Source organism: Scyliorhinus torazame, chromosome 14 (assembly GCF_047496885.1).
Source record: "Scyliorhinus torazame isolate Kashiwa2021f chromosome 14, sScyTor2.1, whole genome shotgun sequence".
Lineage (NCBI taxonomy): Eukaryota > Metazoa > Chordata > Chondrichthyes > Carcharhiniformes > Scyliorhinidae > Scyliorhinus > Scyliorhinus torazame.
The window spans coordinates 71,567,164-71,594,167 of NC_092720.1; the positions used below are offsets into that span (position 1 = coordinate 71,567,164).

Consider the following 27,004-nt stretch of genomic DNA (forward strand, 5'->3'; position numbering starts at 1 on the left):
CGCACAGACAGTGACCCAAGCTGGGAATCGAATCTGGGACCCTGGAGCTGTTAAACAACAGTGCTACCCACTGTGCTACCGTTAAATGAAATAACCTTTAAAATAAATAAATTAAAAACATAAATAAAATCTGTTATACTGTAAGTGCAAATAACTGTAAAGAAAACGATAGTTACCTTCTTTTGAATTGACCAGACTCCATACAGTGGCAGACGCTGGACAGTGCTAGTGGCAGCTAAAGTCCCAGGAATTGAGTGAGAGTTCAGAGAGGGAATGAGAGTTAGGAAAAGAGGAGCAGCTGAAGAAGTCCCTGGTGGTAGCAACAGACACTGAGAACATTAAAGGTAGGAACAGAGGGGGGAAATAGGAACAGTGGAAGAGGGCCTTTGCAGAGCTGAAGGTGGGGGCAAGGGAATGAGGGCAGGAGCAATACCTGAAGAAAGATGAGGGGAAAGGTCCAGGGCCAGGTTGTGAGCAAGGAAAAGAGGGTCTTCAGTGCTGAGGGTGAGAGTGGGAGTAAATAAGAAGACAGGGGCAGGAGCGAGGGAAGGAGGGGGCAAAAAGTGCAGCGAAAGAATTCCCCAATGGTGGCAACAGACAACGGGGATTTTAAAAGTAAGAATAGAGGGTGGGAATGGGAGCCAGAGGGAAGAGGGACTTCAGCACTGAGGGTGGGAATGGAATTGCTGGGAAAACCATCATGTACACATGCAGGCTACTCAACGGGAAGTCTGTGGAAAATTACAATTAATTGAAACTGGCAACTTTATACAGATACTCTGTTAACGACATTAAAATGAAACTATGGTAGGTGAGTCAACGGTAAGTGGGGACTTACTGCAATTGATATTTTTCACGTACAGAGCAGTCTAAAGTGAACCAGTTTAAACCTCGGCTGGAATTCTCCAGTCATCAGAATTCACTTGTCCCACTGGCATCGCACCCCTACCAACGGGTATTGCAGTGGCGTGGGTTGGTTTCAATGGGAAGTCCCAGATAATACGCGACTGGGGACCGGAGAAGCCCATCCCTGGTATTTAAAGCCATGGACAAATAACAGTAAAGCCCAATCTAATTTTTAGATGTGGTATAGGTGGAATGAAAATGTGATTGATATTCATAGAATCATAGAATCCCTACAGTGCAGAAGGAGGCTGTTTGGCCCATCGAGTCTGCACTGACCCTTCGAAAGAGCACTCTACCCATGTCCACCCTGCCTTATCTCCGTACCCCATAACCTAACCTGCACATTTCTGGGCAGTACAGGGCAATTTCGCTTGGCCAATCCACCTAACCTGCCCATCTTTGGACTGTGGGAGGAAACCAGAGCACCCGGAGGAAACCCACGCAGACACGGAGGGAAAGTGCAAACTCCACACAGTCACCTGAGGTTGGAATTGAACATGGATCTATGGCGCTGAGAGGGAGCAGTGCTAGCCACTGTGCTCCCATGCCACACTCATATTCTATAAATATAGGCTGTACTAGAAATTGTAAATAGAATGCTTCTAATACTTGGGGCTATTGTGTGAGATTAATAATTATGTATTCTTCAAAGATGAATTGCTTTTACGGTCTATTGGAGAACTGTCAGTAAACTATAATACTTTTGGCCGAGGGAAGAAACACTAGCTCATCGTAACCAAATAAATAATATGCAGGCTAAGCTTTGCGATGAAAGATTGTACTTTGATTTAAAATATTTAAGATTGTTTTCAGATTGCAAAATTATGGTTTTCCTCCCGGTAGTAGTCCGTTTGGTGCTTCACCACATCATGTCATGTAGGAACCTTATCTGTACACACTGATAGCACATTGACATTTGGATTCATTTTGAAGTCTCTTTCTCCCTTTTCCCCTCTGCAAGTATTAGCATATTGTATCTCAGCCCTCACCATGGCATCTGCTGGCTGCTTTCTGATAATGGCACTTTGAAACAAGTTGCTAGGTTTTTCTAGAATGTTGTAAAATGGACTTGTGGTTCATTATGTGCGTTTTGTGCTGCTGGTAAAGATCAACTTCACTCCCGATACCTCCAAGCAATCAAGAACAGCCATAGCAACTGTAACTGCCTGTGGGGGAAGCAAGAGGCAGTAGCACTGCAAAAATCACCAGCAATACAGCAGACGGAAAGTCATTAATATATTTAAATCAGGGCCTATGGCATCAATCGGACCTCAATGTCAATTTCACTGATAAGAGCAGAAATAGTGTGCAATGCAACGAGAATGTTAATAGTCCTGCTTATCCTTTCTGTACTGTCTGTCGGGCTCAAATTACCTACTACCTAAGGGGCTGGTTTAGCACAGTGGGCTAAACAGCTGGCTTGTAATGCAGAACAAGGCAGCGGCGCAGGTTCAATTCCCTTACCGGCCTCCCTGAACAGGCGCCGGAATGTGGCGACTAGGGGCTTTTCACAGTAACTTCATTGAAGCCTACTTACGACAATAAGCTATTATTATTACTTACCAGCAGTCGTGAGCCAGGAAGCTGGCAAAGACGTGAGCAAGATGTTCAAGAATGTATGAAAGCCCTATACACGTGTAAGTTTTTCTCCTTTAGGTAAAGAGAATAGAACAATGTAGTGGGATTGCCTAGCAACTAAAACTTTTAATATATAATGTACATTTCATCAGATTTGTATATGAGAACTGGACTAACATTACCTTGTTAAAACACATGGTGCACAGTGTGAATAAAATCGACCATTTAAAATATGCACATGTTACAGTAGCCATAATGCAACATCATGAATTAACTGAAGTTTAACTTGCATCCACATTTCCAGATTTTTAAGATACTATTCATAGTCTTCAATATCAGACAATGGTATTCCATTACATGGACTGGATTCCAACACTGTGCTGCGCGTTGTCACCCTGGTTACACTTGCAGAGTACCATCTAGGTTTGGAACTTTGGAATTTGCGCCTACACATCACTTCTTTGAACATCTCTCTGAACCGCGTCGACATGAGGTTGTAGAGGATAGGATTGACAGCTGAGCTAAAATAGAAGAACACTCCTGAGACAATATGTACGTACTGATACAATCTGTGTAACTCTCCAGTCCAATTGTTTATCAGAATCCACATTAATCGATCTGTGTGAAAAGGTGCCCAGCAGATTCCGAATACAATCACCAGAACAACTGAAAAGAACAAAATACCATCATTATTGCAAAAAAGTTAAAACTAGAATAGTTTTGCTGCAACTAAAAATTCAAAACAGCCAAAAATGTTTCTTTGATCAAACGTAATATGCAACTTCACTAAAACAAGGAATGAACTGGTCAGGAGGTGGCCACTTAAATAAATAAATAGCCTTTATTGTCACAAGTAGGCTTACATTAACACTGCAATGAAGTTACTGTGAAAAGCCCCTAATCGCCACATTCCGGCGCCTGTTCGGGTACACAGAGGGAGAATTCAGAATTCTCAGCTGGTACAGGAATTGAACCCGCGCTGCTGGCCTTGTTCTGCATCACAAATCAGCAGTCTAGCCCACTGAGCTAAACCAGCAGGACCAGCAGGATTTAAAGAACTACTCACCGTCTTCCATGTAAGATGCTGCAAAGGTCGGGGAGACCATTTGCTGTGGTTGTATACAATGGTCGGTGAGGGCTCTGATGATTTCAAAGTGTGACTACAAGCTGTTGAGATATTTAGGGGTTCCTGGCAATGTGCTTATTTCTAAATGAGGATCTTCCTCATAATTTCACTGGCCAGAGGAAGAGTATTACTTGTAGAAGGAACAAATAGAACTGCAGTTGCACTTACAGGAAGGTAGAATAGAATTATGTGTGCCATTAGAATCCACGCCCTTCCAGTCTGGGGCTGGAATACAAAGGGTGGAAGTTGTGTTACTACTTTACAGAATTCTGATTAAACCCATCTGATTCTGGCATTCAGTTCTTGGCATTGCAGTTTGATAAAGATATATTGGAGGGGATACAAGCACAAAATAATCAAAACAATACTTGGTCGAAAGGATTAAATTATGAGAACAGGTTGCATAGATTAGCCTTGGAAGGAATTATCCTTAAACATGGAAGGCTAAGTGGTGCTCTAATTGTGGTGTTTAGAATGATTAAAGAATTTGATAGTGTAGGTGGAAACTATTTCCTCTGTTGCAGAACACAGGAGGATTTATATTTGGTAAGGGTATTAAAAGTTATTGAAGCAAGATGGGGGATGGAGGTGAGATGATCAGTTCTGAAGTATCAGAATGGCAGAACAGGGTGGAGACGTTGAGTGACCTATTCCTGTTTCCATGTACAGTGCATAGGCCCAGGACAACGTTTCTGTACTTTCAGAGGAGCAGTATCTTTCTAATGAGGCTGTTAGATAGTTGTGTGTTTCAAACAGCTGCAAGGATTTTTTAAAAGTCGGCTGCTGCGGCCATTGCGCATTAATTCCCGCGATTGGGAATGCTGCAATGCATGGCTCCGCGACCTTCCTGACACTTGCCCGCGTCCCGCCCACGGGTCGCGACCCCGACTTTGAAAATGACTGATGTACAGTATAGGAGCTAATAGCTGTATTTTGAAGTTAGTTTCTTCAAGTATGGAATATTTTAGATAGTTAAATGGATTACTTTGTCGACTGTCAAAATGGAAGCACTCAAAATTGTTTTAATGCCACATTAATGAATGAAAAAGGGAATTTCATTAACTAATGCTCATAGAAATTAATCTCAAAGATCTGATGTCCTTATTTCATCACAACAGCTGTGATCTCATTCTGACACTGGACCTGGAAACCATGAATCCATGGCAGAAGTGATGCAATTGTTCCCCCTCGAAAATATGGCTTTAGCCCCTGCTTAATGCAAGGACAAAAATACAGGCTGATCAATGTTACTGTTATTTCCTGTTGTATCTGGGAAGGAGCTAGTGGCAAAGAAGTTCCGAACTGCATTACACGGGCAGTGCACAATTGAATTTGATTGCAACAGGCAGCACACATCACTGCTTTGTCCTGTTGTGGAATTTCCTGAACAACAAGGGATGTAACATTGAATGACAAAGCAAGTGAGATCGTGAGGACAAAGCAGGCTCATCTGCCGTATTAAAGGTATGCAAAAATGGTGGGACACGGAGGTTGGCCGGCATGGGTCGCAACGGTCGGCCGGCATGGGTCCCAAAGTTTGGCCAGTTAATAAAAATGGGTGCCCTGGAAAAAGGTTTGAAAAAAACTGCTGTATATTGTTGGTAACATAAATATATTTCATACATAAAGAATTGTTTGACCCCATCACTTCAATTTAAAATGGATGAACTTCATGTCGCCTTTTGTGTCATGCTCATTACTGACACAATACGCATCACTTCGAGATGAAAGCGTTTACTTAATGGAACCTTACTTAATGAGGGGTTAAATTGACATATAATAACAGCTCAGAGGGCAGGCAATGTCAAATTCTGACACTGCCAGGAAACCCGTGGGCAGGGGTGTGCTGCCAGCAGGAAAAGAGAATCCCAATAGCCGGAGAATTCCGGCCAGGAACTCTTCACCTCTAATGAATAGGTGCTGTCGCACAAAAAACTTGCCAGGTGTGCTTAACTGGCAGGTCTGACATCCCTCAAGGTAATAGCTTTTTACATGCTCCTGATCCCCATTAATGGGGGTATCGTGGCAGCGACAGAAAATGGGGAGATTAGCAATACTGTTCCCTTTGATACTGAAGAGATGGAGATCAAACTCGGGCAGGTGCAGCGTCCAAACGTGGATAATGCGGCACAATTTAAAAATTGACAGATGATTTACAATGTAGTAAATAGTGAGGAGAGCAGTAGCAGACTTCATAAAGAACATAAACAGACTGGTGAAGTGGACAGACACATGACAAATGAAACTTAATGCCGAGCAGTGTGAATTGATTACATTTGCAAGAGGAATGAGGAATGGCAATACCAACTAAATAGCCCGAAGAAGAGTCTTATGGGCTCGAAACGTTAACTCTATTTTCTCTCTCCACAGATGCTGCCAGGCCTGCTGAGTTGTTTCAGCATTATCTGTTATTGTGAACTAAATGGTAACAGTTTTAAAAAGGCTTGTACAAACAAGTGGAACTAGAGATTAACATAGATAAATTATTGGAGGTGGCAAATACGTTAATGTTGTTAAACTAAATTCAAGGGTCTGGAGCTCAGACTGAGTCAGGTGACAACATTTCCTGCACATATTGTTATCCAGGACACTGGAAGCTTCTCGGAGCTCCCATTTGGAACAGGATGTGCACTTCCAGAGCCAGGTTTTTTGTTTCCCAATGAAGATGTAAATAAGGCGATCTTAACCTGTAGCGCATTTGACTGGATGATCTGACGTCCCTCAGGGTGACAACTTTTAAAGTGCTTCTGAACATCATTAAAAAGGATGTTGTGTCAGTGATAGATAATGGGAAGACAAATATTGAAATTAGGTTTTTTTTGCTGGAAAATCAATTTTCCTCTATCTTCCCGATGCTACATCATTTTGATGGGTTAGATTATCATAGAATTTACAGTGCAGAAGGAGGCCATTCGGCCCATCGAGTCTGCACCAGCTCTTGGAAAGAGCACCCTACTCAAGGTCAACACCTCCACCATATCCCCATAACCCACTAACCCCACCCAACACTAAGGGCAATTTTGGACACTAAGGGCAATTTAGCATGGCCAATCCACCTAACCTGCACATCTTTGGGCTGTGGGAGGAAACCGGAGCACCCGGAGGAAACCCACGCACACACGGGGAGGATGTGCAGACTCCGCACAGACAGTGACCCAAGCCGGAATCGAACCTGGGACCCTGGAGCTGTGAAGCAATTGTGCTATCCACAATGCTACCGTGCTGCCCACATGCTGCTGTTAGGAAGGCCTTGGGTGCAAAATGTACACTCACCTCTTCTGAGTTCAGGCTTTCCATTGTGAGGATCACAGGAAAATTGCATTTCCTCCTGCAAACAATTTTCATGTGCTGTGTGCATTTGGGAAACCTTAGGAAAACACACCTCCTTGGACAGTTTGTGTCCACTGGGGGAAGCATGCTGAGGAGTCGAGAACATGCTGAAAGCTCAGTCTAAATTACTTTGATATGTTCAAAGGTCGTTATTAGATGTTGTATTGTAATGCATTTGTGTTTTTAATGCGGTCATTCGTCATAGGAATAGGTCCTGCAAAGGTAAGTTGGCCCTTACATTGAGCACAATTGTATGAATGTTGAGATGCATTACAGTACTTTTTCCATCGAAGAAAGAGCCATTTACATTAAAAATGTAAAAAGAAAAGTCCTGCCAGTATCGGCTATCATGTTTTGTGCTGTGATCTAAATCAACTGGCAGTTCTAGCTGTTGATAAAAGCCTCCGTTTGAAAGTTGGTTAAAAAAAATATTACCCCTGCACCTGCTGCCCTCTAATGATTGACCACAATTATGCTTTGAAATTGAAATGGGATACTATTCTGTTTCATCAGTTTCCGGCAATGTAACTGTAGCTTTTAGGGTGCTGTAATCATTATGAATACTTGGCTGCATTACAAACACTGTACAGGGCCACATGCATGCTGTCGGTTTAATGTTACACCATTGGGAATCTTGCTAGCTTGATAAAGACATGTGGTTTCTCCACCTGTTTCTGTCTGGTCAGTGAGAAGCCAATAAAGCGTCCCCTCCTATTTTACAGTGCCCCTGTCAGTTCCCAATGCTGTGACAGATGATGACATGTGAAATTATACTCATCTCTTCTATTCGTTCCTCAAAGCGTACACTGGTGCAGGAATTTAGGGCCAACAGCTGCATCATCCTCAGCCTATTGTGCATCCGCAGGCCAAAATGTAGGAGATCAGTGTTATTAAGCAAGTAAGCGAACCTGTGCTGGCCACCCCGGACATTTCCAGACCATTTAAAATGGCAACGGATGCCAGTGACTTGGGGGTAGGAGCAGTGCTACTGCAAGCGAAGATGCAGGAATCGAGAGACCAGTGGGATATTTTTCAAAAATGTGAAGTCCATGCCAAAGAATGTATTTCTCCATTGAAAAGGAAGCTTTAGCCTTGCTACTAGCCCTTCAACACTTTGAAGTATAGGTCTGGCATGAAAATAAACAAAGCTTAATTAATCCGAACAAAAAAAATTGTGTTTCTAGAAATGTTGAAAATCTAGACAGCAAGATTATTCCGTTAAGAGTTTATTATTGCGACGTTTTAATGTTAAACTTTTACACATCCCCGGAAAGGATAATGTGATAGTGAATGCTTTGTCATGGGTTTAAGGGCTGACTAGTTACCAATGTAGAGATTGGAAAGGGAACTTATATAATGAGGATGGATGAATGAATATGTGTTTGTGATTTATGTCTTGCATACATCATAATGAAAAGTCCGTGCCCTGGCGTTTCATTGCTTTTAGGGCAGGGGTATGTAAGGGCCCTTCCTGTTGACTCCCTTCTTTCTCATTTTGTTATTTTGCCATTATCATTTCAGATCCATGGATGTTTAATGGAGATATAGCTTTAAGTCGTACAGAGAAGTGAGGAACTCATAAGTTACAAAGTAATACACTGTGCTAGCTTCGAACAGCAGAACCCAGACTTTTTGGCACCCGAAGGATCGGAGGGACTCGGTTCAATTAGCTGGCTGGAAGCCAATGAATTGGCCAAAAGGCATATTCTGCCCGGTAACAGGCAGTGATTGGGTCTAACTCAAGTGGGATGATTTTTAGAGAACCAAGGAAAGGACAGTCGATTCCTGGATGCTCAGAGAATAAGCTGTGTGGCTCTCTCTCTCTTTCTTTCTCCAGAAAAGCTGCATAGTTGCTGTATTCCTGAACCTACAATGAACCTGGATGAATCTACAGTGAAAACCATTACAGACTGAAAGCTGAAAGCTCGAGCTGAAAGCTAAAACAAAAGGAAGGTGTGTTAGAAGGTAAACATCTGAAACAAAGACGCTTATCCTTTTCACTTTCATCATTATTTTTACATGCCTCTTTTCCCCTATTCGTTTGTTCGTCTGTCTTGTGTATGTGTGCAGTGGGTGGGGATGAATTAAAGAGGGTGGTTTAGGAATTAGTGAACCATTTGTATGTACTGCATAGTTAATTATAATTATTGTTGTTAATAAAATTAATTGTGTTTAAATTTACAAACCTGGTGACTGAAGTTATTGGGCAGCCAAGGATCAAAAACATTGGACGTTTTTCTGAGAATTATTTGTTCATTTCAATTATGTTGTGAGTCAGGGTCAAGTGGGGCTGGAATTGACTGTGCACTAGCCCAGGGGATCATAACATGGACAATAAATGCTGGCCTTTTCAGCAACGCCCACAACCCATGGAAGAATGAAGAAAGATAGAAGAAACACAGTCCTTCCAAATCCTCCACCAAAATCCAACTCCACACCCTTTCAATTTGATAAAGTTGGAAAAACTCCTCCAGTAACACACAGCACAACATAGCACTTCCAGCAACTGCACCAGCAAAAAAAAAATCAAAGCTCCTTATCTGAAGTTTGCTTGATCATTCCTTCAAATAATAATTGAGGCAGGGGGTTAGGTCTTTTCAGGCAGCTGAAAGCATGTTCAGCTGGCACAACTTGAAAAAGGGTATTAACTGGATCTGCACGCTCCAAAAAGGAAGATTCACGACAGCCTGAGGAACTGTTTGGCGTCATGATCTTCTTCTGGTACATCGTGGACAGCATTTTGACTTGGTTAGGAGGTATAAATGGGAGGACTTAATCAATATCCACTTCATTGTGGAGATTAAATTAAGTTCAGTTGACTTCAAATTACTTTTCTAGAAACCTGAAAAGTTGGTGTCACAAATAAATTAAATACTTCTCATGAACTTGAATTTGTTTGTTAGTTGTCAGTTCCCCAGTCAATTTATTTCACAAAACTGAGATTGGCTATTTGGACTCTTACTGTTTGTTTTTCTCTTTCACTCTTAGTCATTTTTTTTTCTTTCTTTCGTTACATTTTTTCACTTTCAATTTCTCACTTCTACTTTTCTTGCTCTTATATTTCTATGTGCAAGACTTTAAGTGATGACGCATTCCTGGGAATCCTGTGTGAATACTAATGCACAATATATAACAATCCACTCTGGAGAACAACTATAACCCTGGCATCTCTTGCAATTCTGATGATACCAATTGCTAGATTGCAAGTTTTATCATCAGTTGTTCAGAAGAAATCAATGTTATCAATGTGTCATTATTCATCAGTTTATAATAAGGGAAATGATGTGCCAGAAAGTCTGATAGCAGAAAGAAAGCTGATGACCTTGAGCCCCCAGGAGCGCATAGAATTCCAATGCAGCCCTGCTCAGAAAACATTCAGATCTGTCCCCAGTCAATGAAAATCAAATTTCATTCCTCCAATTTCTCCCTCAACTCATTGAGTAACAATCCATGCCTGTTTCAGCTTCTCAACCAGAAGCAACTCAGGACCACCTCCCACCCAAAGCCAAACTTCTGCCCTCTGCAATGTTCTCTCCCCACTCATGGGCAGGAACATGCTTTCCCCTTCAATGGGAGTGGAAATGGGTGCGATTCAACAAAACAATCTCTGGTTTCGGGTGTGTTTAGTGGGGTGTTTCTCAATGCCTGCAGTGCTGAGAAAGACCCTACTATTCAACAGCACTTTGCCTTTTTTTTGGCCTTGGTGAGGAATGTCCCGTCAGGGCATTGGAGGGATACAAGATAGCCAGGAGGGAACTGAAGAAAGGGATTAGGAGAGCTAAGAGGGGGCATGAACAATCTTTGGCGGGTAGGATCAAGGAAAACCCCAAGGCCTTTTACACATATGTGAGAAATATGAGAATGACTAGAGCCAGGGTAGGTCCGATCAAGGACAGTAGCGGGAGATTGTGTATTGAGTCTGAAGAGATAGGAGAGGTCTTGAACGAGTACTTTTCTTCTGTATTTACAAATGAGAGGGGCGATATTGTTGGAGAGGACAGTGTGAAACAGATTGGTAAGCTCGAGGAAATACTTGTTAGGAAGGAAGATGTGCTGGGCATTTTGAAAAACTTGAGGATAGACAAGTCCCCCAGGCCTGACGGGATATATCCAAGGATTCTATGGGAAGCAAGAGATGAAATTGCAGAGCCGTTGGCAATGATCTTTTCGTCCTCACTGTCAACAGGGGTGGTACCAGGGGATTGGAGAGTGGCGAATGTCGTGCCCCTGTTCAAAAAAGGGACTAGGGATAACCCTGGGAATTACAGGCCAGTTAGTCTTACTTCGGTGGTAGGCAAAGTAATGGAAAGGGTACTGAAGGATAGGATTTCTGAGCATCTGGAAAGACACTGCTTGATTAGGGATAGTCAGCACGGATTTGTGAGGGGTAGGTCTTGCCTTACAAATCTTATTGAATTCTTTGAGGAGGTGACCAAGCATGTGGATGAAGGTAAAGCAGTGGATGTAGTGTACATGGATTTTAGTAAGGCATTTGATAAGGTTCCCCATGGTAGGCTTATGCAGAAAGTAAGGAGGCATGGGATAGTGGGAAATTTGGCCAGTTGGATAACGAACTGGCTAACCGATAGAAGTCAGAGAGTGGTGGTGGATGGTAAATATTCAGCCTGGATCCCAGTTACCAGTGGCGTACCGCAGGGATCAGTTCTGGGTCCTCTGCTGTTTGTGATTTTCATTAATGACTTGGATGAGGGAGTTGAAGGGTGGGTCAGTAAATTTGCAGACGATACGAAGATTGGTGGAGTTGTGGATAGTGAGGAGGGCTGTTGTCGGCTGCAAAGAGACATAGATAGGATGCAGAGCTGGGCTGAGAAGTGGCAGATGGAGTTTAACACTGAAAAGTGTGAGGTTGTCCATTTTGGAAGGACAAATATGAATGCGAAATACAGGGTTAACGGTAGAGTTCTTGGCAATGTGGAGGAGCAGAGAGATCTTGGGGTCTATGTTCATACATCTTTGAAAGTTGCCACTCAAGTGGATAGAGCTGTGAAGAAGGCCTGTGGTGTGCTCGCGTTCATTAACAGAGGGATTGAATTTAAGAGCCGTGAGGTGATGATGCAGCTGTACAAAACTTTGGTAAGGCCACATTTGGAGTACTGTGTACAGTTCTGGTCGCCTCATTTTAGGAAGGATGTGGAAGCTTTGGAAAAGGTGCAAAGAAGATTTACCAGGATGTTGCCTGGAATGGAGAGTAGGTCTTACAAGGAAAGGTTGAGGGTGCTACGCCTTTTCTCATTAGAACGGAGAAGGATGAGGGGTGACTTGATAGAGGTTTATAAGATGATCAGGGGAATAGATAGAGTAGACAGTCAGAGACTTTTTCCCCGGGTGGAACAAACCATTACAAGGGGACATAAATTTAAGGTGAAAGGTGGAAGATATAGGAGGGATATCAGAGGTAGGCTCTTTACCCAGAGAGTAGTGGGGGCATGGAATGCACTGCCTGTGGAAGTAGTTGAGTCGGAAACATTAGGGACCTTCAAGCAGCTATTGGATAGGTACATGGATTACGGTAAAATGATATAGTGTAGATTTATTTGTTCTTAAGGGCAGCACGGTAGCATTGTGGATAGCACAATGATTCACAGCTCCAGGGTCCCAGGTTCGATTCCGGCTTGGGTCACTGTCTGTGCGGAGTCTGCACGTCCTCCCCGTGTCTGCGTGGGTTTCCTCCGGGTGCTCCGGTTTCCTCCCACAGTCCAAAGATGTGCAGGTTAGGTGAATTGGCCAATGATAAATTGCCCTTAATGTCCAAAATTGCCCTTGGTGTTGGGTGGAGGTGTTGAGTTTGGGTAGGGTGCTCTTTCCAGGAGCCGGTGCAGACTCAAAGGGCCGAATGGCCTCCTTCTGCACTGTAAATTCAATGATAATCTATGATTAATCTAGGACAAAGGTTTGGCACAACATCATGGGCCAAAGGGCCTGTTCTATGCTGTATTTTCTATGTTCTATATTCTATGAGGCTGCACTATAGCTCAGTTCATCAGTGCAGGAAAGTGCCACTTCTGGTTACTGATGTTTCTGGTGTCTGTACAGCATGCTGCTCAACTGGACGATTCATGTGATAGTTTCAAACTGATCTCACATTATCCTGAGTAACACTACTCGTGGATTGGGCACTATTTTTAAAGATAGTCTCGATCTTTCGACCCCACTCAGCGACCCTAGGGCGGCTTTTGGACTCTCCAACTTCACCCAACTTACTTCTTGCGTGGTCTTTGAGACCCGCCCTCACCCCACCTGTTATTGAAAATATGGAAAGATGTGTCATTTGAAACATGGAAGTCTGGCAATACCTGGTCTGAGATAAACATGAGAGGGTACAGGGAAAGATCCCACAAAGGGTTAACAGCAGCTGCCAGGAGAAGGATTGTAAAATGCAGATAGCCTTGGTCAAGCAGGCTGAGCAAACAAGACAAACAGGATTTTGAATGAAGCCAAAAACAATGGCTCACACCTTCATTGAAAGGAACTATCTCAGTAAGGATCTGGAAAAGAATGGATGAGGTTCTAGGTGTGAAAATTTGCTAATACCAGGTTTATCAGTCTACGAGAAACATAATTCAAAGCCAAAATCAAAGTCAAAATTGAGCTGAGGACACAATTGGAAAATAAAACTATGGAAATTACAGGAATTAAAAGTAACACCTCTTGAAACCAAAGCATTTTGAACATCACAAAGGAAACAATGTAATCAGATCTATGAGATGAAGTCATGTCAAAATGAATACTTCATTGGATTAGACTGTTTTAGATCAAAGTTCCTTTTTACAATCAAAGAAAGTAAGAGTTGCTTTACAATAATATCAAAAAACATAATTGTTAGAAAGCAAATATGAACCTCGAGACCAGGGCAGGAACTATCAGAATCAGATCCAGATCCTGAACCAGAGCTCAGAGGGAGAGAGAGAGAAGCAGAGAAGGAACAAGCAGCTAGAGACAGATTACAATCAGCTCGGCCATGGGAAATGGACAGGGCATAGCAGCCGAGCTAAAGTAGCTGATACGTCTAAAGAAGACCAGACTTTAAAGAAGATTGATTGTCAAGTTGGGCCTGAAGGTCCCTTCAACCAACCAGAAGGATCCAGAAGCAAGAATCAGGGGTGAGCTGGCAAGGTGGATACAGAACTGGCTAGGTCATAGAAGGCAGAGAGTAGCAATGGAAGGATGCTTTTCTAATTGGAGGGCTGTGACCAGTGGTGTTCCACAGGGATCAGTGCTGGGACCTTTGCTGTTTGTAGTATATATAAATGATTTGGAGGAAAATGTAACTGGTCTGATTAGTAAGTTTGCAGACGATACAAAGGTTAGTGGAATTGCGGATAGCGATGAGGACTGTCAGAGGATACAGCAGGATTTAGATTGTTTGAAGACTTGGGCGGAGAGATGGCAGATGGAGTTTAATCCGGAAAAATGTGAGGTAATGCATTTTGGAAGGTCTAATGCAGGTAGGGAATATACAGTGAATGGTAGAACCCTCAAGAGTATTGAAAGTCAAAGAGATCTAGGAGTACAGGTCCACAGGTCACTGAAAGGGGCAACACAGGTGGAGAAGGTAGTCAAGAAGGCATACGGCATGCTTGCCTTCATTGACCGGGGCAATGAGTATAAGAATTGGCAAGTCCTGTTGCAGCTGTATAGGACCTTAGTTAGGCCACACTTGGAGTATAGTGTTCAATTCTGGTCGCCACACTATCAGAAGGATGTGGAGGCTTTAGAGAGGGTGCAGAAGAGATTTACCAGAATGTTGCCTGGAATGGAGGGCATTAGCTATGAGGAGCGGTTGAATAAACTCGGTTTGTTCTCACTGGAACGAAGGAGGTTGAGGGGCGACCTGATCGAGGTCTACAAAATTATGAGGGGCATAGACAGAGTGGATAGTCAGAGGCTTTTCCCCAGGGTAGAGGGGTCAATTACTAGGGGGCATAGGTTTAAGGTGAGAGGGGCAAGGTTTAGAGTAGATGTACGAGGCAAGTTTTTTACGCAGAGGGTAGTGGATGCCTGGAACTCGCTACCGGAGGAGGTGGTGGAAGCAGGGACGATAGTGACATTTAAGGGGCATCTTGACAAATACATGAATAGGATGGGAATAGAGGGATACGGACCCAGGAAGTGTAGAAGATTGTAGTTTTGTGGGCAGCATGGTCGGCACGGGCTTGGAGGGCCGAAGGGCCTGTTCCTGTGCTGTACATTTCTTTGTTCTTTGTTCTTTGTCACCTTTCCCCCATGTTCCATCTACCCAGCACCATCTTAAATTGACTCATACTTTATTTCACTCTTTATTCACAATCCTTTCCTTGTTATTTGTGATATGTATATAGTTTTAAAAATCGAATTTAATATTGTAAATATAGATCAGCGTAGTTCCACCCGTAACAAACTTGTGGACAGCGTAGAAACAGCATTTCATTTTTGCACTGAAAAATGCTTCAAAAACTCCCAATGGTGGTGATTAATTTTGGCAGTCAGCATTCTCATTAATTAATTAGCAATGCTCCCCAATAAAATGCTGGTTTATTTCTCTATTATTTTCATAGAAGTTGCAACACAATGCTGGAACTGCGCTGACTGATAATCACACACAGAAACCGAGTATAAGAAAATAAATCCCTGCAAATCTTGGAGGGAGATCAGCCAGGAGTTATTTGAACACAAGTTCATTTTGCTTCGAACTTACACAGCATTTTGGTGACTTGGCGACGCCTGGCCTTTTCTTGCTCCATGCGAGCCGTCTGGTAATTGCAATGTCCTGCACCCGGCTTGAACTCGGAAAAAGCCTTCTCTCGCTTCAATTGCAGCCCGATCAATAAGTACAAGATACTTATGGTGATCATCGGGGCGAAGAAGAAGAGCACAGTGGTGACCTGAATGATGAGGTTGTACATCCAGGCGGGCTTCAGCAGCACGCAGATAGCCGACTCCTCAATGTGCTCCCCGAATGGTGTACTCAGGTAATAGATACCGTGCAGACTGGTGTTGGGGATGGCCGAACAGAGGGAAATCAACCACACCGTCAGGATGACACGTTTGGCATGAGTTCTGGTAACGACATACTTCGCTTTGAGCGGGTGCACGACGGCGATGTACCTCTCCACGCTGAGGGCCGTCACGTTCAATATTGAGGCAAAGCAAACGGTCTCGAAGAGGAACGTTTTGAAATGGCAACCTGCCTGGCCGAGGAGGAACGGGTAGTTCCGCCACATTTCGTAAAGTTCCAAGGGCATGCCCAAAATCAGGACCAGCAGATCCGAGATTGCCAAGCTGAACAAGTAATAGTTGGTGGGAGTCCGCATCACCTTGTGCTTGGCGATAACGGTGCAGGTCAGAGCGTTTCCCAGCGCGCCCACCAAGAAGATGCAGAGATACATCATGCAGACCGGCGTGAAAAAGGTTGACCTCCTGGGACCCAGGTACTTGAAGAGCAGCTCCTCGTTGGACAGGAAGAAGTCCTCGGGGACGCTGCCATTCCAGGTCAGGTTGTGCTCTTGGGAGGTGGCGTTGCAGAAGTACTGGTAGACGGTTTGGAGAAACGCGCTCCGGTTCTGCAAGTAATCCATCTGAGAACAGTTTTGGGGGAATTGTTCTTGGCTGGGCGAAAGCTGCATTGTCGTTTTACCCCTGCAAGAGTGAATGGAGATGGGGGGGAGGAGGGGGTGAATATCAGAAGGCATGGTGAAATTGAGTCTTCATGCTTTTTAAACTTTTGTCACTTATTTCAAACGTGTATAGCTTGGTATTAGAAATTTGACATCGGTTGTATTACGGCGTAGCTTAGTCGGGTGAAACCGCTTACTTTGAAATAGGCTGTGAAGATCACGATTGACAGGGAAGCATTACACAGGCTGGAAATTCCGTTTTGCTGGTCGCAGCAGCAGTTATCTTTCGCCGTTTACAAATGCAATAAGTCTGCGATGGGGTTTTATTACAGGTAGACCCGAATAATCAGTACTTACTGCATTCGATCAAACAGGAACGGTTATTGTTCTGTGGAATTGACTTGGGATGTCAGTCAGACTGGTTACTCTCGGTCCCTGGGAGCTGGTCTTCGAGCAGACAGTAACACACCATCCATCCCTCACTGAATATGTATCTTCCATCCAGAGGCAGGCGGCAGCAGTGAGAAGCTACAATTAGTCGCTGCCACAGATTCCCCCTACCTTCAGGCGCCTCTGTCATCCTAAATACTTCGGAGTTTGCATCGCTTCTGACGTCTTCAAGGAATAATTAAGTATTTCCGATCTTTGGGGATTGTATCATTGCCGTGTGGATCGATCTGCACTGAACTGAATGGGAGCTTCCTGCATGATGCAGCCGATGAGAAGGGAAGGGTCTCCATTCTCAAACAAACACTAATGATCTCTCAGAAGGTCGGGGCACAATCAAAAAAAGCTGCACTATTAATCCCAAGGAAAGACATATTTCATGTGTTCATTGGCCACCTCTTGCTGTGTGTCTTGTCAGATCTGCTTGGCAGGGCACAAGAAAATATGCACTCTTTGTATCAACAGTTTAAAGATTAAAATGTGGCAATGTTTCAAGAAGTCGGTATTTCACATTTCTGCGTTGAATATTTCAATTGTAATCATTTTCTTCCGGACAGCTGAATTTTCTAATCTCACTTTGTGTACTGGGGGAAGGGTTTGCTTGCAGCTCACTAACTCCCCCAGCCACCCACAGCACAGGAATCAGCCCACCTTGCTGAGAAATGGCAGCATTGGAAATAAACCTGATGACTTCGCTCTAGTGAACATCCATCCAAACTTCGTTCACAAAGCAGATTGTTTTGCGCGTGAAATAAGCGGATCGAAACTGCGATTCGACCATCTCGGCTTGGAATCAGCGTTTTAAATGTTTCCTTGCTGATGTCAATTAGGTGCATACGTTGCTGACAATCTAATGTAAGATTGTCAGAGCTCGTTCTGTCTCCCGTGGTATAAAAATGAAACCCTATGAGGGATAAATTAAAATAAATCCTCCAGCTCCTTCTGTGGAGCCCTCTCATTGTTCATTTCCCGTACCAGCCTCCCCGAACAGGCGCCGGAATGTGGTGACTAGGGGCTTTTCACAGTAACTTCATTTGAAGCCTACTTGTGACAATAAGCGATTTTCATTCATTTCATTTCATTCATTCAGGAGAGCGGGTACAATGGGTGCAGCAGAAGCTTTTCCTATGCCCACTTTGGGCACTGTTGAGTGTCAGCAATATTAACAATGCCAACGTCCAAGACACTAAGATTATTATCAATTATTATTAGAAAAGAAAAACAGCCACCATGGATGACTTTTGAGCTGGTTTTGGTCAGTTGCCCCTGATTGTGGATGGGAGCGATTGGAAGATGTGACGTAAGGAAGTGCAATTGTCGTGGACCACTACTGCTCAGGATGTGTACAGCTCATCAGCTGACTCACCAGTTTTGCTCATCAGACAACCAGAAACATGGATTCGCCCTCATTTAAAAGATTGTCATCTAGTTAACTGTATACATGCCCACCGGAGAGATATTAAAGGATGTTCAGATAAGATGAGTCAGAGGGAGGTTAGAATGTTGGATGAATCACAGACTTATCAGGGTAAAGGTTGATTTTCAGAAGGCTCCGTTTCGATGACCAGAAGGTGAAAATGGCCAACAAGGTATCATGTCACCAAGCTTAAAGCAACTAGACTGGAAGATTTTTGTTGAAAAGAAAACTTGAATCTTTTCCTGTTTTTATTGATCCCACAAAAGCAGGAAGAAAAAGTAGAAACTACTGGCCAAAGTTGTCTCAAAATGATTATTTAAATGATGTTCCAGTTTTAAAAAAAATCTTTTTATTGGCATTTTTCAAAGTTATGTACATTTGCCGTTCGTCTGCATTTATTATACAATGTAAAACAGGCTTTGTCCTACTTTTCTTTATTTACATACTGTTGCCACCTACTTCGACGTGTCCTCCCCCCCTCCCCAGCCACCCCTCCTACCACCCTTTCACTAACCCCGTCCCCTCCCCCCCCTTCCCCACCCACCCCCCTGATGTCCTCCCTGGTCGATCTGGGGGTGTGCTCCCCTTTCTCCTTGTTCCCCTCCCCCCACAGCTTTTCATTCCTCCCTCCGTCGGCTTCCGCTGTGTTCGTTTTGTGGATTGGGGTGGGGGGGTTGCCCCCCCTCCTCTAGTGCTGTCTCCGTTTGCCCCTCTCAGGTTCCCTGCTTCCTTCGCACCCCTCCCCCCCCCCCCCTGGGCTGTGCGTCCCTGACGTTCCTCCTTGTCCGTCTTTCTTTCCCCTTTTTAATCCTTCCCGTATCCCTTTCTACCGGCTGTTGCTGACCTCGAACAAGTTTTGGAACAGGCCGAAAGTGCCCCCATGCAGTAAGGAAGCCTTCCTCCGATCCTCGGATGGCACATTTGATCTTCTCCAGATGGAGAAATTCTGAGAGGTCAGCTAGCCAGTCTGCAGCTGTGGGTGGTGCTGCTGATCGCCAGCCGAGCAGGATTCTTGAGCGAAAGCTAGGGGTTCGGCCCTCTTCCCCATGTGTGGCTCTGGCTGCTCCGATACCCCGAAGATTGCCACTATTGGGTATGGCTTCACCCTCACCCCCACAACCATGGACACTGCTTCGGAGAAGTCTGTCCAGAACACAACAAGTTTGGGCCAAGCCCCGAACATGTGGGTATGGTTGGCTGGGCCCCTCTGGCATCGTTCACATTTGTCCTCCACCTCTGGGAAGAACCTGCTCATTCGGGTTCTGGTCAGGTGCGCTCTGTGCACCACTTTCCGCTGCATTAGGCTGAGCCTTGCGCAGGAGGAGGTGGAGTTCACCCTGCTCAGTGCTTTGCTCCAGAGTCCCCATACTCCCTCTGTCCCCAGTCCGTTCTGTCATTTCTGTCTGGTCTCGTCCAGTGGTGTTCTGACTCTGTCCAGTAGCTGTCCGTATATTTTCCCACAGAGTCCCCCCTCCTTACTTTCCATGTTCATCAGGTCCTCTAATAGTGTGGTCTCGGGGGCCCAGGGGTATGCTATTGTCTCTTTGCGGAGGAAGGGTTTTATTTGCAGGTGTCTCATTTCCTGTTCTGTTGGCAATTTCCATTCCTCCGTCAGTTTGTTCAGTGTCGCTAGTCTGTGTCCTATGTTAAAGTCCTTACTGTCAGCGTTCCCCCGTCCTGTCTACATTTTTTAAAGGTTGCGTCTCGCATGGCTGGCGGGAATCTGTGGTTACCGCAGATGGGGGCCATGGGGGACATCTTGGTTAGCCCAATGTGCTGTCTTAGGTGGCCCCACGTTTTCAGTGTGGCCGCTACCACTGGGCTAGATGTGTTTTTTGGTCGAGCGAGATAGGAGCATTGCCGTGGCTAGGGCCCGGAGGGTCGTTCCCTTGCAGGAGGCCTCCTCCATCTGCACGCACTCTGAGTTGGGCGCGTGCACCTAGCCCCTCACTCTTTCCACTGTTGCCGCCCAGGGGTAGTATTGTAACTTTGGCAGTGTCAGGACTCCCTTGATTTTACTTCTTTGCAGTGTTGATTTGGAGACTCTTGGATTCTTGCCCCCCCCCCACCACCACCACCACGCCCCCCACACACAAACGCCATAATTAAGCTATCTACATGTTCGAAGAAGGTTTTGGGGATGAAGATCGGTATGGACCTAAACAGGAAGAGGCACCTCGGCAGCAAGTTTGTTTCGATTGTCTGCACTCTCCCCGCCAGGGAGAGTGGGAGTATGTCCCACCTCTGTAGGTCCTTTTCGGCTTCCTCCACCAGGCTGGTCAGATTCCACTTGTTGATCTGTGTCCAGTCTCCGGCTATTGGATCCCCAAGTATCAGAATCATTTTGGGGCTATTTTAAACGGGAGCCCCTCCAGCTCTGTCCCTCCCCCATTTGGGTTCACTGGGAATGCCTCACCTTTGCCCAGGTTGAGTTTGTAACCCGAGAAGGTTCCAAACTCTGTCAGGATCTGCATGATTGCTTTCCGTCCTTCCTGTGGCTTTGGGGCGTACAGGAGCAGGTCATCTGCATAGAGTGAAACTCTGTGCTCTCTGTATCCTCTTTGGATGCCCTTCCAGCTTTTTGCATCCCGCAAGGCTATTGCCAGGTGTTCGACCTCGAGGAGGTACTTCCATTTGACTCTGTCAAAGGCCTTTTCTGAGTCCAGGGAGTCAGGGCGATGATCACCTCTGGTGTTCTCTCCCCGGTGGGGTGGGGCATTATTGTGTTCAATAGCCACCTAATGTTCGCAGTGAGTTGCCTATCCTTGACAAAGACTGTTTGGTCCTCAGCGACCAGCTCTGGTACACAGTACACCAGCCTTCAAGCCAAGACCTTTGCGAGTATTTTCACATCCACATTTAGCAGCGAGATCGGCCTATATGATCCACATTCCGTCAGATCTTTGTCTTTTTTGGGTATCCGTGAAATTGTGGCCTGTGCTAGTAAGGAGGCAAAGTCCCCCTCGCTAGCGAGTCTGCGAACATGTCCCTTAGATGTGGGGCCGGGGCCAGGGCCGGTGCAAATTTTTCATAGAAGTGTTCCGGGAACCCATCCAATCCCGGCGCCTTCCCTGCCTGCATGGAGCTGATGCTCTCCATGATTTCTCCCAGATCTATTGATGGTTCTAGCTCCCCCCATCTGTCCTCCCCCACAACTGGTATTTCCAGTCCTTCGAGGAACTGTTTCAGCCCTGCGTCCCCGTCGCAGGGCACGGAGGTGCACAGTCCTCGGTAGAAGGTCTCGAATGCTCGGTTAACTGCCTTTTGTTTCGCTACCAGTCTGCCTCTGCTGTTTTTTACCTGCGCTGTTTCCCTTGTGGCTGCCTGCTTTCTCAGCTGGTGAGCCACTAGGTGGTCAGCCTTTTCTCCATGTTCGTAGAAGGTCCCCTGTGTCTGGCAGAGTTGGTACACTGTTTTCCTCGTGGATAGCAGGTTAAAGTCCATTTGCATCTTTTCTCTCTCCGCCAGCAGCTCTACGGTCGGGGCCTCAGAGTACTTTCAGTCGACCTGCAGGATGGAGTCGATCAGCTGTTGCCTGGCCTCCTTCCCCTATCTCTGCGTGCCTTGTAGCCTATAATTTCCCCTCTGATCACAGCCTTCAGTGCCTCCCAGAACGTGGCGGGTGAGACCTCCCCGTTCCGGTTGTTACTTACGTAATCGCCTATGCATGTGATGTTTTCTGGCAGAAGGCCTTGCCAGCCAGGAGGTCCATGTCCAGCCTCCATATGGGGTGCTGGGCACGGCCTGTGCCCAACCTCACATCCACGTAATGCGGAGCGTGGTCGGTGATGACTGTCACGAAGTATTCCGCTCCTATGATTCCTGGAAGCATCGATGTGGTGTACACTTTGTGCACCTTTGAGAAGAACGAGAATTCCTTTTCTCCCATGTGTAGGAATCTCCACGGGTCCACCATACCCTTCTGCTCCATAAATGTTCCCAGTTTAGCCATGCCTGTTTATTTCCACATTCTGGGGTTTGATCAGTCGGTCAGTTGGTCCTGTACGCAGTTAAAGTCGCCCCCCATAATCGGTTAGTGTGTTCCCTCCCCTCCCTGTCCAACCCAATGTTGTCCACCCTTTCTGTCTTGTCCCCCCCCCCCCCCCTTGGCCAGATGCTCCCTCCCCCCTGAGAGGTGTGCCATGCCCCCCCCCCCTTACTGCCTGTCTTCCCGTGCTAGCCCTTCCTGCTAGTACTGTGGCTCCCCGCCCTGGGCTGGTCTAGTCCTGTCTCTAATCTGTCTGCCTCCGTTTCCTTCCTCACCCCATCACCTGTTTCCCTTATCCTCTCTCCCTTCTCTCTATCTTCCAACTTGTCTCCGCGAACAAGGCAGCACAGTAGCTTAGGGCTTATCACTATGGCTTCACAGCACCAGGGTCCCAGGTTCGATTCCCGCTTGGGCCACAGCCTGTGCGGAGTCTGCATTTTCTCCCTGTGTCTGCGTGGGTTTCCTCCGGGTGCTGCGGTTTCCTCCCACAGTCCAAAGATGTGCAGGTTAGGTGGATTGGCCATGATAAATTGCCCTTAGGTTAGAAGGGGTTGCTGGGTTACGGGGATAGGGTGGAGGTGTGCTCTTAAGTAGGGTGCTCTTTCCAAGAGCTGGTGCAGACTCGATGGGCTGAATGGCCTCCTTCTGCACTGTAAATTCTCTGATTCTTTGAGTCCTGCGCAAACACAGAGTCCATACAATGGGTCCTGGTCCTATCTCGTCCTCCACTTTCAGTCGTTTCTTGCCGGCTATCCTCACCGTTAGCGCGTTTGTTCTTTCTCCAGGTTGTTCGCTTGCAAATACTCTTCAGCCTCTGCCATGGTGCTGAAGCAGTGCTCCTTCCCTTTGTACGTTACAAAAAGTATGGCCGGGAACAACATGTCAAACCTCACCCTGCTCTTGTAGAGTGCCGACTTTGCCTTGTTAAATTTGGCCATCTTTTTAACGAGGTCTGCCCCAATGTCCTGGTACACCCTAATTCTGTGTCCTTCCTATCAGCACGACTTTGTCTGTCGGGCCCACCTTAGCATTTTTTCTCGGTCCTGGTACCGGTGCAGCTTCGCGATTATTGCTCTCGTCTGCTCCCCAATCTTGGGTTTTGGTCGGAGCGACCTGTGTGCCCTGTCGAGTTCAGCAAGGCAGGGGAAGCTGTCCCTCCCGACTAGGTTATCCAGCATTTGGCAATGTAGTCTGTTGGGTACCTTTCCTCCATCTCCTCTGGCAGTCCCACAATACTTACATTCTGCCACCGGAACCGGTTTTCCTGGTCCTCAACCTTCCCCTTCAAGTTCCCTTGGGCCGCCACCAACCTCTTCATTTCATTCTCCAGAGCCACTATCCTGCCGCTCTGATCGGTTGACACTTTTTCCACATCCAGGACTTTTTGTGGACTTCCATCTTTCATCCCAGGCCGTCTATCGTGCGCTGGAGGCTGACCATTGCTTCCGTCACTACCTCTTTCACCACCTGGAACTCCATTTTAACCGCCTCCCTCATGGCGGTCAGCTCCTTTTATTGAAATGTCTTCCATCTAGCCCCCGGTGTGGTGGTGGGGTGGAGGGGCGTGGGGGAGCGTCACTGCCTGTTCTTGTTCTGCCCTTCGAGTCGCCGGTCGCCCCCTCTCTTGGTTCGCCAGGGCCACCGCCTCGCCCCGTGGGTCCTCTGGTACATCCGCTCGTTGCTCCTGCCCCTTTCCGCCACTTCTGCCTTCTCACCGGCCCTTTGAGCTACCGTTTGCCGGCATCTTCCCTTCCACTACTTCACTGTTAATATCTTCTGGGTTCAGAAGAGTATTGCGTGGCTTTTTCAGCCCAAAGTCCGAGAAATGTCACTATTCTGGGTCCGACTGGGAGGAGAGCCACCTGATGTGCGTCCGCTCAGCACATCGCGGCGACGGGAAGACTCTGCCAGTTTTATAATGGCGTGACGACAGAACCATGAAAAGAACCTGGGGCGGAATTCTCCGTAGCCTGACGCTGAAATCGAGAATGACGATCAGGTGGAGAATGGCTCCCGACAGCAGGCGGCGGTTTGATGGAGATGCTTGTGGAGATGAAACCCTGGGCGAGATTCTCCGACCCCCCGCCGGGTCGGAGAATCGCCAGGGGCTGGCGTGAATCCCGCCCCGCTGGTTGCCGAAGTCTCCACCGGATATTCGGCGGGGCGGGAATCGCGCCGCGCCGGTTGGCGGGCTCCCCCTGCGATTCTCCGGCCCGGATGGGCCGAAGTCCCGCCGCTAAAATGCCTGTCTCGCCGGCGTAGATTAACCCACCTACCTTACCAACGGGACAAGGCGGTGCGGGCGGGCTCCGGGGTCCTGGGGGTGGCGCGGGGCGATCTGGCCCCGGGGGGTGACCCCACAATGGCCAGTCCTGCGATCGGGGCCCACCGATCCGCGGGCGGGCCTGTGCCGTGGGGGCACTCTTTCCCTTCCGCCTTCGCCACGGTCTCCACCATGGCGGAGGCGGAAGAGACTCCCTCCACTGCGCATGCGCGGGGATGCCGTCAGCGGCCGCTAACGCTCCCGCGCACGCGCCACCTGGAGATGTCATTTCCGCGCCAGCTGGCGGGGCACCAAAGGCCTTTTCCGCCAGCTGGTGGGGCGGAAATTCGTCCGGCGCCGGCCTAGCCCCTTAAATGCAGAGCATTCCGCACCTTTGGGGCGGCGCGATGCCCAACTGATTTGTGCCGTTTTGGACGCCAGTCGGCGGACATCGCGCCGATACCGGAGAATTTCGCCCCCTGTCTTCACATTCAGGATACCCTGCATCATGTTGTATGGCATTACCATCGTGTTAATTGGAATAGATTCAGAACAGATCTAGCAACTCCAGAATGGGCATCCATGAGGTGCTGTGGGCCATCAGCATCAGTAGACCTTATTCAGCCACAATCTGTAATCACATGGCCTGGCCATTCCCCATTCTTCCATTACCAGGATATCAACTCTGGTTCAATGAAGAGTGCAGGAGGGCATGCCAGGAGCAACAGCAGGCATACTAAAAAATGAGGTATCAACCTGGTGAATCTACAACACAGGACTTCTTGCATGTCAACGTAAGCAGCAAGTGATAGACAGAACTAAGCAATGTCACAACCAACAGGTAAGATCTAAGATCTGCAGATCTACCACATCCAGCCGTGAATGATGGCGGATAATTAAACAACTCACTGGAGGAGGAGGCTACACAAATGTCCCCTTCTTCATTCATGGAGACCAGCATAGGAGGAAGAGAGGAAGATCTGTAGGGAGGGAGAGGGAGAGCCGTGGGGAGGGAGAGAAAGTCGCCGTGGGGAGGGAGAGAAAGTCGCCGTGGGGAGGGAGATGAAGTGGCCGTGGGGAGGGGGCGAAGTGGCCATGGGGCCAGAGGGGAAGTGGCTGTGGGGCCAGAGGGGAAGTGGCCGTGGGGCCAGAGGGGAAGTGGCTGTGGGGCCAGAGGGGAAGTGGCTGTGGGGCCAGAGGGGAAGTGGCCGTGGGGCCAGAGGGGAAGTGGCTGTGGGGCTAGTGGGGAAGTGGCTGTGGGGTCAGAGGGGAAGTGGCTAAGGGGCCAGAGGGGAAGTGGCTGTGGGGCCAGAGGGGAAGTGGCTGTGGGGTCAGAGGGGAAGTGGCCGTGGGGCCAGAGGGGAAGTGGCTGTGGGGCCAGAGGGGAAGTGGCTGTGGGGCCAGAGGGGAAGTGGCCGTGGGGCCAGAGGGGAAGTGGCCATGGGGCCAGAGGGGAAGTGGCCATGGGGCCAGAGGGGAAGTGGCTGTGGGGCCAGAGGGGAAGTGGCCATGGGGCCAGAGGGGAAGTGGCCATGGGGCCAGAGGGGAAGTGGCCATGGGGCCAGAGGGGAAGTGGCCATGGGGCCAGAGGGGAAGTGGCCATGGGGCCAGAGGGGAAGTGGCCATGGGGTCAGAGGGGAAGTGGCCATGGGGCCAGAGGGGAAGTGGCTGTGGTGCCAGAGGGGAAGTGGCTAAGGGGCCAGAGGGGAAGTGGCCATGGGGCCAGAGGGGAAGTGGCTGTGGGGCCAGAGGGGAAGTGGCTAAGGGGCCAGAGGGGAAGTGGCCATGGGGCCAGAGGGGAAGTGGCCATGGGGTCAGAGGGGAAGTGGCTAAGGGGCCAGAGGGGAAGTGGCTGTGGGGCCAGAGGGGAAGTGGCTGTGGGGCCAGAGGGGAAGTGGCTGTGGGGCCAGAGGGGAAGTGGCTGTGGGGCCAGAGGGGAAGTGGCTGTGGGGAGGGAGGGAAGTGGCCATGGGGAGGGAGGGGAGGTGGCCATGGGGAGGGAGGGGAGGTAGTCATGGGGAGGGTGGGATGTGGCCGTGGGGAGGGAAGGGATGTGGCTGTGGGGAGGGGAGGTGGCTCTGGAGAGGGAGCGGAGGTGGCCGTGGGGAGGGGGGGGAAGTGGCCGTGGGGAGGGAGGGGAGGTGGCTCTGGGGAGGGAGGGGAGGTGGCTCTGGAGAGGGAGGGGAGGTGGCCGTGGGGAGGGGGGGGAAGTGGCCGTGGGGAGGGAGGGGAGGTGGCTCTGGAGAGGGAGGGGAGGTGGCTCTGGAGAGGGAGGGGAGGTGGCCGTGGGGAGGGAGGGAAGTGGCCGTGGGGAGGGAGGGGAAGTGGCCGTGGG

At 47.7% G+C, this 27,004-nt stretch overlaps 1 protein-coding gene across 2 annotated transcripts; it reads right to left on the reverse strand.

The window, feature by feature from the left end:
• Positions 1-1,458: 1,458 nt before the first annotated feature.
• LOC140389804 (neuromedin-U receptor 1-like) lies at positions 1,459-17,070 on the reverse strand. 2 transcript variants are annotated; one of them, XM_072474342.1, is made up of 3 exons: positions 16,912-17,070; positions 15,636-16,576; positions 1,459-3,150 (listed from the first exon to the last, which is right to left on the reverse strand). In XM_072474342.1, exons 1-3 carry the CDS (start codon positions 16,914-16,916, stop codon positions 2,801-2,803), a joined length of 1,296 nt encoding a protein of 431 aa, XP_072330443.1. In that variant the 5' UTR covers positions 16,917-17,070; the 3' UTR covers positions 1,459-2,800. The 2 variants fall into 2 exon arrangements, with proteins under 2 accessions (XP_072330443.1, XP_072330442.1); XM_072474341.1 differs by having other exon boundaries at positions 15,636-17,070.
• Between the last annotated feature and the right edge of the window lie 9,934 nt (positions 17,071-27,004).

Excerpts from the sequence above, each read along its gene's own strand:
- LOC140389804 (XM_072474341.1), bottom strand. The coding sequence starts at position 16,629 with ATGCCTTCTGATATTCACCCCCTCCTCCCCCCCATCTCCATTCACTCT. Across the intron at positions 3,151-15,635 it reads CCAAGTCACCAAAATGCTGT|TTGTTCTGGTGATTGTATTC; the intron begins GTAAGTTCGAAG and ends TGTTCTTTTCAG.